Genomic DNA, 18,770 nt, shown 5'->3' with positions numbered 1-18,770 from the left:
CAAAGTAAAGTTTTATAATGAAATGTGGAAAGACCTGGAATTAGGAAACCAAAAGGGAAGAACATGCTCAGCATTTCTCAAGCTAAAGAACAGAAGAAAATATTCAAGCCTTAAGTGGAAATATTGAAAGATTCTATGGGCAAGATATTGAACGACACAAGAAGCATCAAAAGAAGATGGAAGGAATACTCAGAGTCACAGTACCAAAAAGAATTGGTTGACTTTCAGCCATTTCAGGAGGTAGCATATGATCAAGAACCAATGATATCGAAGGAAGAAGTCCAAGCTGCACTGAAGTCACTGATAAAAAACAAGGCTCCAGAAATTGATTGAATACCAGCTGAGATATTTCAACAGACGGATGTAACGCTGGAAGCACTCAGTTGTCGGTATCAAGAAATCTGGAAGAGAGCTACCTGGCCAACTGACTGGAAGAGATCCGTATTTGTGCCCATTCCAAAGAAAGGTGATCCAACAGAATGCGGAAATTATTGAACAATATCATTAATATTACATGCAAGTAAAATTTTGCTGAAGATCATTCAAAAATGGTTGCAGCACTACATTGACAGGGAATTGCCAGATATTCAAGCTGCATTCAGAAGAGAACATGGAACAAGGGATATCACTGCTGATGTCAGATGGATCTTGGCTGAAAGCAGAGAATACCAGAGAGAGGTTTACCTGTGTTTTACTGATTGTGCAAAGGTATTCAACTGTGTGGATAGTAACAAATTATAGATAACATTGTGTAGAATGAGAATTCCAGAAACACTTACTCATACTCATGAGTAACCTGTACATAGACTGAGAGGCAGTCGTTTGAACAGAACAAGAGGATACTGTGTGGTTTAAAATTAGGAAAGGTGCGTGTCAGTGTTGTATTCTTTCACCATACTTACTCAGTCTGTATGCTGAGCAAATAATCTGAGAACCTGGATTATATGAAGAAGAACCTGGCATCAGGATTGGAAGAAGACTCATTAACAACCTGTGATACGCAGATGACACAATCTTCCTTGCTGAAAAATGAAGAGGTCTTGAAACACTTACTGATGAAGATCAAAGACTACAGCCTTCAGTATGGATTACACCTCAACATAAAGAAAACAAAAATCCTCACAACTGGACCAATAAGCAACATTATGATAAATGGAGAAAAGATTGAAGATGTCAAGGATTTCATTTTACTTGGATCCATAATCAAGGCCCATGGAAGCATCAGTCAAGAAATCAAACGACATATTGTATTGGGCAAATCTCCTGCAAAAAACCTCTTTAAAGTGTTCAACAACAAAGATGTCACTTTGAGGACTAAGGTGTGCCTCATCCAAGCCATGGTATTTTCAGTTGCCTCATATGCATGTGAAAGCTGGACAATGAATAAGGAAGACCGAAGAAGAATTGATGCCTTTGAATTATGGCATTGGCAAAGAATATTGAATATACCATGGACTGCCAGAAGAATGAACAAATCTACGTTGGAAGAAGTACAGCCAGAGTGCTCCTTAGAAGTGAGGATGGTGAGACTTCATTTCAGGTACTTTGGACATGTTGTCAGGAGGGACCAGTACCTAGAGAAGGACATCATGCTTGGCCAGTGAAAAAGAGGAAGACTAATAATGAGATGGATTGGTCGCTATGAGTCGAAACTGACTGTAAGGCACCTCACAACAACAACAACAGTGAAGGATGAGTCAAGATTTCTTAGTTCTCTGTTCTACAAATTTATTTGCTAAGCAGGGATATTTCTAAGAGTTTATAGGAGAAAGCTTTATTCCTTTTCTTTTGGGAGGATTTTATAATAAATAGGAAAGAACACAGCTAGTAAAAATAGGGCGGTTCTCCATTGCTATCTATAGCTGGTAAATTCACAGTTTTTGTAGCAAAGGAGGAGAGAAGGAGGTACCAGGAGTAACTTAGTTAAGTCCTGTATTCTGATTTCAAGTGAGCCTTAAAACTAAAATTGTTTTGGCTGAATTGTCTGAAGAATTCATTTTCTCATTATTGGCCAGAGCATTTAGATATGTCTAAGCTTAAATTTACATCACAATTAACTAGATTAAGAAAATAATAAACTTAAGACGATCCCACACGTGCAGGGTAGAACTGCACTCCATACGGTTTTCAAGGCTGTGACCTTTCAGAAACTGATAGCCAGGCGTTTTTTCTGAGGCGCCTCTAGGTAGGTTCGAATAGCCAACCTTTCCATTAGTAGTCAAGGGCTTAACTTATTGAGCCTCCCAGAAACTCCTAAACTTTTTATAGGAAATTTAAATTTTTGAAAAGACATATTTCTCAGACATTTACATGATTAAGTTCCATAGTAATAAAATGAAATCTTGTGTCTGTAATATATTGGCTGAGGTAGTTTAAGAGCTTCTCTATTTGTGACAGAAATTAACTTGTTGTAAAGAGAAGGCATGTTTGTAAACTTAGACCCCATATGGCACATGTAGTTAATTTATTTTATAGGAGTTAAGATACAACTCAAGTTGTTGAGAAGTTATATATGTTTTTCCAAAAATTCTCCTCCATGTGTCTTTTTCCTCCAAAAGGCTTGAGCTTTCAGATAATTATTTGGGATTGAAAATCTCCACAAGAGATGTGTTTTAGCCAAAAACATATATGTTAGCAGAAAACTTAAAACTTTCATCTCTTGGAAGCTGAGCATCTAAGAAATTTTCAGATTTTTTTGGCTGATTGATTGCCTTAAAAGTTAATGAACAGAAAAGGCTCTTTTGAACTAGGAGCAGACTTATCAGGAATGAAATGTTCAATTTTTTTTTTTTTTTTTTTAGAGTTGAGTCTAAAAATGGCTTAAACTTCTAAGTAAATAAAGAAGACATACACCTTTCTTTGTTCTGCTACCATTTTGTTGTTTTGTTTTACTTTGGTTCTCATTGTGGAAAGTAAAGAAGTTCAGAGAGTACTTTGAGAAATCTGGGTGAGGCTTGGTATTTAGATGGTGGGTGAATCCTAAGGTATGGATAACTCAGCAGTTACTGGGTTATGCTCTTAGGTTTTCTGATATGTTTCCAAGGAGACATTTTAGAAATATTATGAGGGTCACTTTTACCTGAAACTCAGGTACATAGACTGTTGACATGATGAAAACCATGAATTGTGGCCAGAAAGGCAGGAGATGGGAAACTTTGTATTTTCCCTCTAATTTATGGTAGCTTTTTCAGCGGTGGTATGGTGGGTATTTGAAAGTATCTTGTGAGAGTTACTAAAACATGAGAAGAACTTACAGTGTGGAAGGGTGTTATAGCGTTTTATATCATGTGACATACCTATCAATGAAGCGAAAAATCTTGTCTTGCTTCTTAGCTGTGGGAAGCCAATGAGACTTTTGTTTTGTTTTCCTTCTGAAATCCAAAGTTTCCCATTAAAACTAGCAGGAGATATGCTGTACTCTAACTTCAGTTACTTTATTTTAAAGAGTTAATTAAAAGGCAGGGATATAATTGAGATCACTGAGGCATCTCAAGGTATGAGGTACAATCTTTGGCTGTTATTGATAGAGTTAAACTTGGAAATATTTTAAAGTCTGGGAATCCCATTCTCTTGGGAACATAGGTTTCTTTTCAGTGTAACAGTCATAAGATTGAAATGTCCAGGTTAGCATTTTTCTCAAACTCTGAGTTGTGTGAAATTGGTCTGATCCTTTTGTACAAAACGGAGAAATGTCTCTCTGAATAAAAATTCCAGAGGTGAAAGTAAGAGGTCAGAAAACATTGTATCACAGGCTTTACTAGAAAAGTGTTATACACACATCAGTTTATTAAGTGTTTTTGAAAATTGGTAATGATAATAATCCAAATAGAACAAATTCTCCTCTGTACTATTTTTAAAACCCAAGGTATATATAAGAGTTTACTCACCTGGAGAATAGTAACAGAGAATAAATTTTAATATTTCTAGAAAGTAATAAATTTGGCTGAAAGTTTTCTTAGTTTCATTAAACATTAAAATTAAAAAAATTGCTCCACCAATTAACTCTTGGTTGAAGTTAGACATTTACATTTCTTACCTAGAAACATAATTCATAACCATATTTTGAATTTCTTTACTCATTTTTTTCATTTTTATCTTGTGCTCTATACATAATGTGTCTTTTTTAAATCTGTTTGCTTTTAAGATTTTCTTTTTATCACTGATTTTAAGCTAGTTGATTATGGTGTGTCTTGGTGTAGCTTTTTTCATGTTTCTTATGCTTGAGGCTCACTGAGTTCCTTGGATCTGTAGGTTTATAGGTTTTATCAAATTTGAAAAAAATTAGGTTATTGTTTCTTCTAATATTTTTTTCTCCTCCTCCCCCACCACCCCTTCAGGGACTCCAATTACACATATACTAGTCTGCTTGAAGCTAACACACAGCTCACTGATGCTCGGTTTATTATTATTTTTTAGTCTTTTATTCTCTTTGTGCTTAGTTTTGGATAGTTTCTACTGTTATGTCTACAAACTCACTCATCTTTTTTTTCTGCTGTTAGTCCAGTGCACTTAGACATTGTACTTTTGGCTCTAGAAGTCTGATTTGGATCTTTTTGTACATGTTCCATGTCCCTGCTTAACATGCTTAATCTTTCTTTTACCTTGTTTAGCATATTGAATATAGTTATAATAACTGCTTTACTGTCCCTTTTGACTAATTCTATCATTGATTTGATTTTTCTCCTCATTATGAGTCATATTTTTCTCCTTCTGATACATATCTGATATGTTTTATAGGTACCAGATATTGTGAATTTTACTTTGTTGGGTGCCGGATATTTTTATATTCCTGTCAATGTTGTTGAGCTTTGTTCTGGGATGCAGTTAAGTTTCTTGGACACAATTTAATCTTTTGAAGCTTGCATTGAAGATCTGATAGGCAAGACCAGAACAAGCTTTAGTGCAGGGCTGATTTTGTTCCTTTTCTGAGGGAATATCCTCATGAGTACTTTAAATGATGCCCTGAAAATTATTAGGTTTTCCACTCTGACTAGGGGGAATATTTCTGACCTTGTGTGAGCTCCAGGAGTTACTCCCTAAGCTCCTTTCATGTGATTCTTTCCCTGGCCTAGTTTCTTCACACATATACACTGAGTAATAGTCAGCAGATGACCCAAGGGGGACCTTCAGCAGATTTTTGGAGCTTTTTCTCTGTAACACTCTCTTCTCTGCAGTACCCTGTCCTGAAAGCTCTAATTGCCTTGGACTTCCCAGACTTACAACACCATCTCCTCAACTCAGGGAGAACACCAGCTCTGTTTGGGTTTCCGCTTTCCTGTCTTGGGGCCTGAAAACTCTCTCTAAGGGATAGGCTGGGGCAATTGTATGGCTCATATCATTTGTTTCTCATTGTCCTCTGCTGCTTGATTTTGTCTTAGTTATATAGTGCTGCTATAACAGAAATACCACAAGTGGGTGGCTTTAACAAACACAAATTTATTCTTTCACAGTTTAGGAGGCTAGAAGTCCAAATTCAGGGTGCCAGCTCTAGGGGAAGGCTTTCTCACTCTGTTCTGGAGGAAGGTCCTTGACTCTTTGAGCTTCTGCTCCAGGGCAGTCTTCATGTGGCTTGGCATCTCTCTTCCCCCATCTCTGCTTCTAGCTTGCATTTAATCTCTTTTATATATCAAAAGAGATTGACTCGAGATACACTACACTAAACCAGTCTCATTAACATAACAAAGACAACCCATTCCCAAATGGGATTATTGTAGTGGTCATAGATTTTAGGATTTACAACACGTATTTTGGGGGGACATAATTCAATCCATATCAATGTCCAATGTCTTAAAATGTTGTTTTTTATGTTTTGTCTGTTTTTCAGTTCTTTCAGGCGGTCACCCAGTTTGAACGTGAACATTTCTTTCAGAATCAGAAAAGATTCTTTGCAATGTTTCCTTCAGCTTAGTTTCTTTCTGTAGAGAAATACTTATGACTTTTTGAACGCTCAGATTATTGAACTGAGTGCAATGATCCTGCTTATAAATTCTGATGATACGTAAAGAAAAGGATGTTGTTGGTCATTTGTGGATGTTTGGCGACCTGTTTCTGATATTTTACTACCTAATAATTGTGAAATATTAGTCAAAGATAATCTAATCAATAATGTTGATTATATACTGTTCAAACACTATCCACATATAGTACTTCCTAAAATTCTTAGCTTATGCCAATTTATCTTTAAAGTCCTTGAGATATTTTTATATCTCAGAGTTTTCTATTCCTTTCTGGCCATTGTCTTACATGGCAGTTGCAAGGAATAGCATTAGCCAGAGTCACTCTGTTCGTTTATGGATCACAGCTTTTTCTGAAAAGGTCCAACTGAAATTTCTAACCTGCATTCATGACTTTTAGTATTTCCCAACAGTATTATTGGTAGAAGAATTCTTTACAGATAGAAATATTATAAAATTTCTACAAGCTCATCTCTGGAAATGAATGTTTTCTTTTCTAAAGTCTCTAGAACATAAATAGGAAATTCCTGCAATATGAATTTCCCTTTTTTAGTTATTAGCCAGATAAAGGGAAAACATCTTATTCAGAGCTTACTGAGATTAGGCTCACGTGTCATCATGAATTTATGAGAAATTACAATGCTTAGCAAGAGAACAGTGTACATACTTAAGAAACTACAGATGTTTTCTTTCATATAAATGAGGAGGTGGACATATGTATATAATTTCAGCATGGTATATATTTTAATTCTCATTTTATCTCACAGTATCCCAAGATTCCAAAACCTTGAAAGTGGATGAAGAAACAGAAAACACAATGAGAGTTACCTGGAAACCAGCACCCGGGAAAGTGGTGAACTACCGAGTCATATATCGTCCCCGTAGGGGAGGGAGACAAATGGTTGCTAAAGTTCCACCCACAGTCACCTCAACAGTGTTAAAGCGACTTCAGCCCCAGACCACATATGACATCACAGTTGTTCCAATTTACAAAACAGGAGAAGGAAAGCTTAGGCAAGGCTCAGGGACAACAGGTACAGAATAATTTTTTTGTAAGGGTGTAATGTTCTAAAGTAAAATTTTAATATATTACATCTACTTTATTTGAAAATGTTTAAAGCCGATTCAGTAATAAATTAAGTTACAATTATTAGACTATAACTTAATTAGCATATTATTTTTACCAATCCAGTTCCTAGTAAACGTGATTCTACGTAACGATCTAATGCTATTCTAATTGTCTGAAATGTGAGAATTATTTGCCCTTCCACTTGGGTGGCACTCTGTTATCAGAATTTTCTTGGGTATGACATCTTGTGCTACCAGACTTAACCCTCACTATAGATATACATTTTGAAGTATTATATTTGTGATGAATCCTGCATATATCACAGAGTTGTTTCTATTTAGATTTATTATTACAGGGGCTAACAAGAAACCCTAAAAGCCAATCATTTGGATAATTTTTCTTATCTTTACAGCTTCTCGATTTAAGTCACCCAGAAACCTCAAAACATCTGACCCAACCATGTCAAGCTTCCGAGTGACCTGGGAGCCTGCCCCTGGGGAAGTGAAAGGTTATAAAGTCACATTCCACCCAACGGGGGATGACAGACGACTGGGGGAGTTAGTGGTTGGACCGTATGACAACACAGTTGTTTTGGAGGAACTTAGGTAGGAATTAACTATATTCAAATTATGTTAAACCACTGAATAACTTATGTAAATTAGTAGGCCTTACACAGAAATCATTCATATGTCTGTTTGACAGCAGAATCTTTAAAATCAGCTGAAGTTATTTTCTTATGCTTGATGAAGTTGGAATTAAGATTTAGATATAACAGTAGAGATTAGGAATGAGCAAAAATTTTTGTAATGTTTTAACAATATTTTTAAATGATCAAGAATGGCCTCTTTTCAATAATACCCTGCATTTAAAAAGTTAACACCCACATTATACAATTTCACGAAAAGCATGCTCCTAGCAAGCCATATGGTAATGTGGGAGTTCCTATACCTTGTAGAAAGTCCCAGGCGACTTACACTGAGAACCCCAGTGTGAATCCTCCTCCAGTGTGAGGTATGGGAGAGAGAGGGCAGGACTTTGTACTTGGCGCCAGTTGGCAGGGGAGGGCAAGGGTGAGCTTCAGTGCAGTGGAAAACAACGATGTTTGAGTTTAAAAAGCACCCTACATTCATTACTACAGAAAAATGGGTGCACGTGACTCACGTTTTGGGAAGTTTATTTGTTCAACCATTCATTGAACAATACTGTGATTTTCTTTTACCAGGGGGTAAAACCAAAAAACCAAACCCATTGCTGTAAAGTTGAATTTGACTCATAGTGATCCTATAGGACAAAGTAGAACTGCCCCATAGGGTTTCCAAGGCTGTAAATCTTTACAAAAGCAGACTGCCACATCTTTCTCCCTTGGAGTGGCTGGTGGGTTGGAACTACTGACTTTTTGGTTCGCAGCTGAGCGCTTAACCACCACACCACTAGGGCTCTTTACCTGAGGGCAGGGGAGGATAAAATTTATTGAGCTTGCTATGTGCCAGGCATTGTGCTAAGTGCCTTACAGTACTTTGCAAGGTACAATATTTGCTTTATTTTCTTAAAGTCAATTTTAGAAGCAGTAAAGTAGATAGAGCCTGATCCTTCCCTGAGGCACTCAGCGGCGCTGTAGGGGCACTGCCGCTGATAGAAAGGCAAGACAGAAAGTGGTGCTGGGAACCCATAGTATTCTCTGGAATGCTGGGTGGCTAGTCTCCCTGGATACCTCACACGGTAAGCATAGACTAGAATACGATGGGAATTAGGTTCTTCTCTTATAATGTTGTGCATTTATAATTCCCTCCGATTGAAAGCTAGTAAATCAAGACGAACGTCTTTAACAAAGCAAAAAATGCTACCACTTGCGCTAATTATACATTCAAACTATATATTTTAACATTTTAGGGCAGGTACTACCTATAAAGTAAATGTTTTTGGAATGTTTGATGGAGGAGAAAGTTCACCACTTGTTGGACAAGAAATGACAACCCTTTCCGACACAACCGTAACGCCATTTTTATCCTCTGGTAAGAAATTGAATAATATTCCCCTAGGAAAACTCAAGATTATGAAAGTACTTCAAATGTCAACTTTTAGGTTAGTTATACAATGAAAAGTGTGAAAATTAAACTAAAGTTTATTTAAATTATTTACATATTAAAAAAAAACCAACTTCTTCAAGCGTCCAGTGAAGCGTGCTTTGGACAGTGTTTTTCTGGCTTCTTCTGTCAGCATTGCATTAGTTACATAGCACCATATGGTTTAAAGATGAGTTTTTACTAAGGGTAGATAATGTGCATTTTATCTTTTTAGTGACTAAAATACAGTTTTCTTTCATAAAACTCACTGTGGAAATGATTTATTTGGGCTGATTAAGCAGACTTAGATTACATAAATCGGTGGGGAATCATGGTTTGAGACACTAAATAGTAATAAAAGCCCATTAGATTTTCTGCTCCTGCTATGATTACAGCCTTACTGTACATGCAGCTAGTTTTCAATATTCTTGGTGGAAGTGGTGAACAAAGTTTACTTCTAAATATTTTTCATCATTTGATAAAAATGAATAGAATGGGCAGAGGAGGAGCAAGCTTGAGAGGTTTAGGTGCTTGGATAGTATTTGGGAATCCTCAGTCCTAACTTGGTATATCATACATGAATGACAGCTTTTTAGTATGATGAGTATCACTTAATTTTTGTTAATGAGTTTTTTTGTTTGTTTCTGTAATCTAAAGATCAGATACTAACATGGAAAGAAGTTGGAAAACTTGTAGCTGGTAACAAACTTCTGGAAAAGAGAGCATTTTAAGAAATTGATATGGATAAAAGAAATGAAAGAGTTAAATCTTGCTGTTTTGCATTGATGTTCCATTGTTTCTCCTATGATGATATTAACTGACTTATATTTTTATTTTGTAGCTTATGCACTGAGGATATTGGGATTATTCTCTCTTTCCAAAGTACTCTAGCTTTGTATCAATGTTTGTGCTTGTCTCTATACTTCTCAACTTGTATATTTGTTTGCATACTTTTTTCCTAAATTGTGTTCCTTCTCTCTTGATTTTTTTAAATGTGCAAACGTCACTGTCTGTATTTATCTGGTTGTTATACATAGTAAATGATAAACAATTTAATACGGTATAATACTGTATCAGATTTTAACAATGCATCTTTACTTTGAAAAGTTTAATTTTAGGTCATGTATCCAATCCTTCATAATATATGTAATAGTTCAATTATTTAAAAAAATATTTCTGACTCCCTAAAATGTTTTCTAGTTTATATGTTTTGATCAGTCAACCCCATACTTGTCGGCTAATTACTATTAACGATTGCAGAAAAATGCAACACTAATCTTTCGATCACATTAAAATTTTATTAAAATTATACATGACTTATAGTCAGATTCTCACTTATTTTGCAGCTCTTGGGTTTGTGAGCCTATCTAATTTGTAATGATGGTTTAATTCAAGTCTCCAGGTTCAGTGACTGTGGCCAGGGAATATAGTCAAAGATGAAGGAAAGACTTGGAGGAATTGATAACTCATATGACGGTTGTTTGAGGTTAATAAATCATATGGACATATTCTCAGAATCTTGCACTCCAAATGATTGAGCTACAGAACTGAAACAGCTAGTCAACACTGAGTATTGGGGGTACAGGGGCAAGGGGGGTGGGGGTGGTGCAGAGGTGTGACTAGAAAGTAGCCCTGCCAACAATCTCATCTTACTCTGTTTGTCCTGTCTCATGATTGCCATCTCAGGGATGGAGTGCCTCACCAGAGCTGAAGCAGACATTGTATTACTGGTGGATGGATCATGGAGCATTGGCCGGGCAAACTTTAGAACTGTGAGGAGTTTCATTTCTCGTATTGTGGAAGTCTTTGATATTGGCCCCAAAAGAGTACAGATTGGTAGGTTCTGACAATACTGAAGACATTACTCATTTTCGCTATGACTAGGTCTTATGTATATGCTAATGCCAATGGTGTTATTTTAGCCCTTGCTCAGTATAGTGGAGACCCCAGAACTGAGTGGCAGTTAAATGCTCACAAAGACAAGAAGAGCTTGCTGCAAGCTGTGGCAAACTTACCATACAAAGGAGGCAACACTCTCACAGGTGAGTAAGGTTGGGCTGGTGCTCTTTCAGCTCCTGCTTTTGGTCAAAGCATGTGGCTGACTAGTGATGTGACTGATTCTCTTTTTAAAATCCCACTAGGCATGGCTTTGAACTTCATTCACCAACAGAGCTTCAAGACCCAAGCTGGCATGAGGCCTCGAGCTCGCAAAATTGGTGTTCTCATCACTGATGGAAAATCACAAGATGATGTAGAGGTACCTTCAAAGAAACTCAAGGATGAAGGCGTGGAGCTGTTTGCTATAGGTAAGCACTGAAAAGTGTGGCAATGCCCCCGGGGTTACAGTGTACTGAGGATATTTTTGGTAGTTAAACATATTATTCAAAGCATGAACCACCCCCCCATTTTTCCTAGCACATAATTTATCAAAACAATGTGCCAGGAAGTTAATTTCTTTTCTTCTTTTCTCCTTATAATGAGATAAAACTATATGGTTTCTTGGACAAAAAGTAATGGATTAAAAGGAAGAACGTGCTATTAACACGACTCGGGAAAATTCCTCTTGTGTTTTCCATAGCACTATGCTTATTTTTGAGATCCATTATTTTACTGTCTTGGAATAACATTGAAAATATACTTTTTTTTTTTTGAGTGGGAAATTGGTGCATTTAGAAGTTAATATAGAAAATAGACTTCAGTTTGTATCCTTTTTCATTTGTTTGTATTTTATAATTAAGGATGAATAATCATTTTATTATTGAGGACAATTATATATACGTTCCAGTTAATATAGAATATGTAAGGGTAGTCCCTAAAACATTTGTTTCACCCTATTTATTTTTTCCAAAGAATTGGTTTAATTTGTATATGTCCATATTTCAAGGTATTAAAAATGCTGATGAAGTTGAGTTAAAGATGATTGCAACTGATCCTGATGATATTCATGCATACAACGTGGCTGATTTTGACTCGCTCTCTAGGATCGTGGATGACCTCACCATTAACTTGTGTAACAGTGTCAAAGGCCCGGGTATGTTTAGCCGAGAGTTTTTCACCCTTGAGGCTGTTGATATTTTGGACCAGATAATTTTTTGTGGGTGGAGGAAGGGGAGCTGGCCTATGCATTGTAAAATGTTTAGCAGAGTCTCTGACCTATACCCACTGGATTCCAGTAGCACCTCCTGGGATTGTAACAACTATAAATATCTTCAGATGTTGATAAATGTCCCCTGGAGGAGGGAATCAAAATTGTCCCCAGTTGAGAACCACTGGTTTAGACACTGAGTTTTTCCCCTGATTTATTTCTTGGGATAGCACCGAACTAGAAAATGACTTGTCACTTGAGAATACATTTAGTTTACATGTGCCTGCACCACATACACACACACAAACACGCCTACTCACTTGTATACATAAATGAGGGAGAAAGAGAGAGAGAGAGATGCTTTCTTTTCTAGTATATGTCTACTCTCTTGTAAAGCATCTTCACTCTCTAATCACCAAGTTATTATTGTTTTATAAACTTTAGTACCTTTTTTCAATTTTTTAATATGGTTGGAATCAGAGAGGAGTCTTATATCTGATTTTCCTTGCCTCAAGTATAGATGATACAGTTTGATACTTTACATTTGCAATCCCTAAATAGGAAGAGAAATTACAATTTTAGAGTTTGGACTTTTAGAAAGTGCATAATCTCCCTTTACCAGTGAAGAAATTAAGATTGAGAGAAGTTAAATTACTTACTCAGGGTCAGATGGTTAAAGATGTTTTTAGGGATCTTTGAAAAATGTAGCTTTGGATCAGGAATTAAGATTTGATAATAAATTATAGAACTGAACTTGTAGTGACAATGAGTAGTGGCTTCGGGATTATTATTCATTGAGATCATAGGACAAAACATGGTCATCCCCAAAATTGAAGACTTTTGAGAAATTAATAATAAAAGTGACGGTCCTTATTACATGAGAAAAATAACTTGTAAGTACATGTGTATTATGGTAAAGGCTATCTTTCAGTAATTTATCTGTTTATTAGGTTTTAGAATGAGTCTGAGTTTAAAAACGTTGGAATGAGTTTAACAAATAATGTGGTAGGGAAGTTTCAGGTGCTTTGGGTCCTGGGGATACATTTGGCTGTTCCTTCTTAAGTTTCCCTCTCCAAACATTTGGAGATTTTCTTTCTGGAATTTGAACAACAAACTGACCTTTTCCCTGGAGAAATAGACAAGCCAGGCAACCAGAATTTGTAGCTTCTGGCTCTGGATTAGCTGAGAGAGTTGTAGCTTTATTCAGTTGGAGAGAGCTTTGTGTAGGGATGAAAACATATTTTATCTGTTTTCCTTTATTTATTTTTTTACATCAAGTATGAAATAGTTGCATTCATACTAGTTTCCCAGACAGTAAAATTGCTTGATAAGTTTGTAGGCTTGATTGTGATCCAAATACAATAAAGGCTAGGATACTAAGAACGGAAATGCATTTCCCAGTTTTGGCTTACAAATAAAGTAAGAAGAGTTTATATGAGAATGAATTGCCATGCACAAACTAGAAAAGTAGATTTGTGATCTGTGATACATAGTCATTGAATTAATTCCTTACTCTTTAAACTATTATTTGGGGCATCTTCCTAATGGTTATATTGAATTTAATATTTCTATTTTTATTAATATTTATTTCAGATATTGTTCTGTAGTAGTTATTTCACCTATACCTACCCACAGAGAGCACAATCACTGCCAGTAAAATATTTCCAAATTTTAAAATACTAGTTTGTTTTCACTCTCTCAAACTTAGCTTCTTTCACCATGAAACTCGGTCTTGCAGGAGAACTAAACATGGATAAGAAACTAATTCTGTTGTCATAGAGCATAACCTTTACTTAAGGAGATAAGACATGAATGTAAATAATTAAAATGATAATGAAGACAGTCGACTTGTGTAGTGCCATGGTAATAGAGACAGTGGAGAAATTGAATTGTTAGGACTCAAATACATATTTATTGATTACTTATATGTACAAGGTTAGAGAGAAGAGGGAGTATCCAAGGATGATTTAGAGATTTTGAGTCAAACTGGTGGTGCCACAAAGAACCACAGTGCACTAGTTGCTGTTGAGTCAATTCTGACTCATAGCAACCCTATAGGACAGAGTAGGACTGCGCTATAGGATTTCCATGGCTGGAATCTTTATGGAAGCAGACTGCTACATCTTTATCCCACAGAGGGGCTGGTGGGTTCAAACAGCTGACGTTTTGGTTAGCAACTGAGTGCTTAACCACTGCGCCTCCAGGGCTCCTTCCACAAAAAAGGAGGTCAAATTTTAAAGGACAGAGCACTGAGCTCAGTTCTGAATCTTCTCAGTTTGAAAAACCCCTTGGATATCCATTCAGAGATGTTCTATGGGCTGTAGGGCCAAATACTGATGTATTGTACCAAGTTAGTAAGTGAAAGAAAATGTGTAAAAGCTTGGACTGTAAAGAGTAATACTGTTTCAATCTAATTTCAAATTTCATCACATCATTAAAATAATGAAAAAATGTATGCACTTTGTTTCCATGTGTTAAAAAATGTATGCACTTTATTTCCATGTGTAGGTGACTTGGAAGCACCTTCTAACTTAGTTATCTCTGAGCGAACCCATCGTTCCCTTAGAGTGAGCTGGACACCTCCTTCTGACAGTGTGGATAGATATAAGGTGGAATATTACCCAGTTTCTGGTGGGAAACGTCAAGAAGTGAGTAGATAACGCCTACAACCTATTCTTCCTGATGTTGAAATTGGGTTCTCATCAGGGTTCTGAAGAAAATGTGTGAAGGGCAAGAAGGATGTAGGAAGGGATAGAGCTGAGTCAAGAATGGTGTCTTCTAATCCTTCCTAGGCTTGCATTTCCATTTGGGTTTAATTAAAGAGAAAGACTTACTTAAATTCTTATGGGTTTCTAAGAACTGCAGATTATCAATATAACTTTTTATTAAAATTTAATTAGAGGATGCTTGATTTATTCTGAGTTAATAGTAGAATCATAGAGTTGGAAGGGGAAATTAAAGATGATCTAGTTTCACTCACTCATTCTGCAAACAAGGAAATAACAGTTGAGAGAATAAATTGTGTGAACTGTCCAAGATCTCATGTAATCTGGTAGTTTCCAAAACAAAAGACAATGGCCTCACTGAAATGTAGTTTCTGGGTTCATTGCAGTTAACTAGTCTGTAAGTGTTATAGTAGAAAAAAGGGGGAACTTATTATAATGTCAGTTTTCTTTAATTTTAATTTTTTCATTTAGTTTTATGTGAGCCGATTGGAAACTAGCACAGTGCTGAAAGATCTGAAGCCTGAAACTGAGTATGTTGTTAATGTGTATTCTGTGGTAGAAGATGAATATAGTGAGCCTCTGAAGGGCACAGAGAAAACCTGTAAGTCATATTTAAAAAAAAAATCTTCTGATTGTTTTGTTTTCCAAGATAAAGTGGTGACAGCCCATGTGGGATATTTGCCAGCCTTTCAAATAATTTCTTTGCTCAATATCTATTCAACAAATATTTCCGGAGTGGCTTTTGTGCGTGTGCTTCATAAGTAGGCAGTGTTTTTCTGCTCTTACTAGCTGCTCCTGCCTTCATTGGACCCACTGGTGGAATAGGTGGTCATGGATAACGTATAGAGAAAAATACTTGTAACGGTTATTTACTTCCTAGGAATTTGAGACTTTCTGTTTTCAAGAATATCTCTTAAAATGCAAATATACCCTTTCAGAGGGATAATACTTAAAACCTTACTCTGGTTACTATATGATGACGTTTTATTGATGACCAAAGTACTTCAAGAGTAAGATACCAGGAGGTACCACGTGGGGAGTGAAACTAATATTAGGAAGAAATGCTGTGCAGAGACTACCTATTTCACTTCTACCAATGGCTTGATCTCCCCCTTAGCAAGGAGATACCTTCTTTTCTTTCTGGCTTCTGGGCTCTGGCCTTTACTGTAATGGCTTTGACTTTGAGTAGAGCCCTTGGGGGAGACGTTCCTCACTCCTATTCCTAATAGAGTTTCCAAGGCCATATGAAAATACTCTTTTCTTCTTCCTGCTTCTTGGCTGGGGCTCCCTGGTAAAAAGAGGCCGCTTTTAAGAGGAAGGAGGGAGCGTCACTCTCTCCAGGGCAAGAACTGACTCCACTTACTGCTCAGTTGCTCAGGTCCTTACCTCTTATTTTATACTCTTTCATACTATACTATAGGAGGCTGGAGATATGATTATTCCACAAAACTTTAAACTCAATCTTTGGTTAGAAAATAGAAAGCTATATGAGGGTTAACTGAAGAGGAGAGTGTAGAACTTTTTATTCTGCCTCATGGGCATATCTTCAAAAGCCCATAAGTCTCCTAGTTCTTTTGTTAATGAACGGTGTTCCTATTTAAGAAAGAAAAAAATAAATTAAAGAAAGATGAAGTAAATACTCTGTTGGTTACTTATGAGTGAAGTTCTGTGAAGAATGAAAGTAATCAACTTAGAGACATTCCAGAAAAAGATTGGAATAGAAGCTGGTATCTATTTTGGCTTCCAGACAAACTTACTGGATTGTCATTTGAAATTTAAACTTTAGAATTTTTCCCTTTATGAAATAGTTGTAACACACAGTCCTGAATTATGAGGTGGCCATGAACAATGAAGCAGGGGTTTTTTAGGGAAAGGATTATATTAGCACTGACTGATTTCTCCCAGGGACCCGTTCTCTGTTTAGCATATGCAAGTATCAGTAATTAGGTAGGATACAAAAGTTAGAAAATGAATGGAATGACACAAATTGGACTGATGTCTGTTTTTTATGTTCCGACAGTGCCAGTCCCTGTAGTCAGCTTGAATATTTTTGACGTTGGGCCTACCACTATGCGTGTACAGTGGCAGCCTGTGGGAGGAGCTACTGGCTACTCCTTGTCATATGAACCCACCAACGCCACAGAACCAACGAGAGCCAAAGAGGTGGGAGACACTTGTTCTTTATCAGTGGGTCTTCCTGAGACTTTATAGTTTTTTAGAGTCCCCATTAAACTACAGTTACTTACGGATTCATTTCTAATTTTACATACAAAGCAGAAAAATAGAAAACTACATTTTTGATCTGTGATGCATTTTAGAAAACATTGATATGAAAAAGGAAATGCAATTCTTATAAATGAAAAATAAAATCTGTGCTGTTATAATCTAGTGGTTACAAATAGGCTTCAATTGTCTATCTCAAGTAAGTGGAAATGTTGGATTTGAATGTCTTATTTCCTTTCCGTGTTGTGAGCCAACATCTAATGTATGTTCACATGCAGATGCGTGTAGGGCCTACAGTGAACGAGGTGCAGCTGACTGACCTCATCCCCAACACTGAGTACGCAGTTACTGTGCAGGCCACCCTGCACGACCTCACCAGTGAACCTGTCACTGCTCGGGAAGTCACTTGTAAGTTATTGCCAGTTTCCCTCCCTTCTTATTGCCATAAATATAATGTTCGTTAGGTTTTTTTTTTCACCTAATAATGCTATTGATAATTTGCTTTTAAGTTACAGAGTTCTTACTTTTGACTATCAAATTTGAGAATAACTACCTTAATTTTATGTCAGCATCTTCATTCTAGGATGCACTTTTTTTTTTTCCACATTTACTCACCTTATCAGTTGTCGTTGAATTGATTCTGACTCATAGTGACCCTATGTGTGTCAGAGTAGAACTGTGCTCTATAGGGTTTTCAATGGCTGCTTTTTCAGAAGTAGATCATCAGACCTTTCTTCTGATGCACCTTTGGGTGGACTGGAACCTCTGACTTTTTGGTTAGCAGCCGAGCATGTTAACTGTTTTCACTACTCAGGGACTCCTTTTTCACATTTAGAATGCTTGAAATTGGGATATATTCTACAATCAGTGTGTCTTATAGTTGCCCTTGGTCAGATGTTAATAGGGCATGGAACATAAATAATAGTGTCTCTTACAATTGATGGTGTCTTAAATCCATGAAACATGGTATATAGCATTGGTGAGAAAATAAATGCTGAGGTGACTGTAGTTTTGAGAGAAAGAGTTAGGTTTAAGATCACATGTCCCAAGTTTCTGTTGAAATAGAAGCCCTATGGCATGTATGAATAGGTCTGTTTCCGTTAAGCAAATTAATCAATTAACTCAATTCAAATGACATATTGAACATATATTTTATGCCATTCACCATGCTTGATAGGTGTTGGAAATGCAAAAATGCCCTCAAGTGGATGAGACAGAGGCACAAATAAGTAATACCAAATAGCGTAGAGCCCACAGACTCCTCCGTGGTTTGCACTTCTCTTGCGTGGTTTGGTCAGCCTTTTTTGTGCTTCAGGCTTGTTTCACGAGCATCTTAGGTGCTTTTTCTTGATAAGTGACAATAATTGCAGTTAGGATCCTTGCCTCACCTGGCTGGTAATTTTGTTTCTTGCTTGGAGAGGTGGGCATGCTGGGATAGATGCCTTGGCTTAAATTTTGTGCCTCCCAGCTCACAAGAAGTTGAAAGGAGACTTCAAGCAGTAAAAGGGACCGAGAAGACAGAAATATGATGGAGCAGAGAAGAGAAAGAGCACCTGTAGGGTGGATAAATATAAATTCATTGATTAATAAATAAGTATTTATTAATCATCTTTTATGGGCTAGGCCCCATGTGGAACAGATGGTTTTGTG

General features: G+C 36.7%; 1 protein-coding gene across 1 annotated transcript in view; it reads left to right on the top strand.

Annotated features, from left to right (window-relative positions):
- Positions 1 to 18,770, top strand: part of COL12A1 (collagen type XII alpha 1 chain) — a 129,647-nt gene that overhangs the window by 43,787 nt on the left and 67,090 nt on the right. The window contains exons 15-25 of the mRNA XM_004390153.1: positions 6,722 to 6,988; positions 7,436 to 7,628; positions 8,914 to 9,035; positions 10,773 to 10,922; positions 11,009 to 11,128; positions 11,228 to 11,392; positions 11,971 to 12,117; positions 14,680 to 14,819; positions 15,369 to 15,498; positions 16,918 to 17,060; positions 17,399 to 17,528. Coding sequence (XP_004390210.1) covers positions 6,722 to 6,988; positions 7,436 to 7,628; positions 8,914 to 9,035; positions 10,773 to 10,922; positions 11,009 to 11,128; positions 11,228 to 11,392; positions 11,971 to 12,117; positions 14,680 to 14,819; positions 15,369 to 15,498; positions 16,918 to 17,060; positions 17,399 to 17,528 — 1,707 coding nt within the window. The remainder of the gene's footprint in view (positions 1 to 6,721; positions 6,989 to 7,435; positions 7,629 to 8,913; positions 9,036 to 10,772; positions 10,923 to 11,008; positions 11,129 to 11,227; positions 11,393 to 11,970; positions 12,118 to 14,679; positions 14,820 to 15,368; positions 15,499 to 16,917; positions 17,061 to 17,398; positions 17,529 to 18,770) is intronic.

The sequence above is a fragment of the Trichechus manatus genome, unplaced genomic scaffold (assembly GCF_000243295.1).
Source record: "Trichechus manatus latirostris isolate Lorelei unplaced genomic scaffold, TriManLat1.0 scaffold00287, whole genome shotgun sequence".
Lineage (NCBI taxonomy): Eukaryota > Metazoa > Chordata > Mammalia > Sirenia > Trichechidae > Trichechus > Trichechus manatus.
The sequence above is the reverse complement of the archived record's forward strand: the minus strand, read 5'-3'. Positions and strand labels throughout refer to the sequence as shown.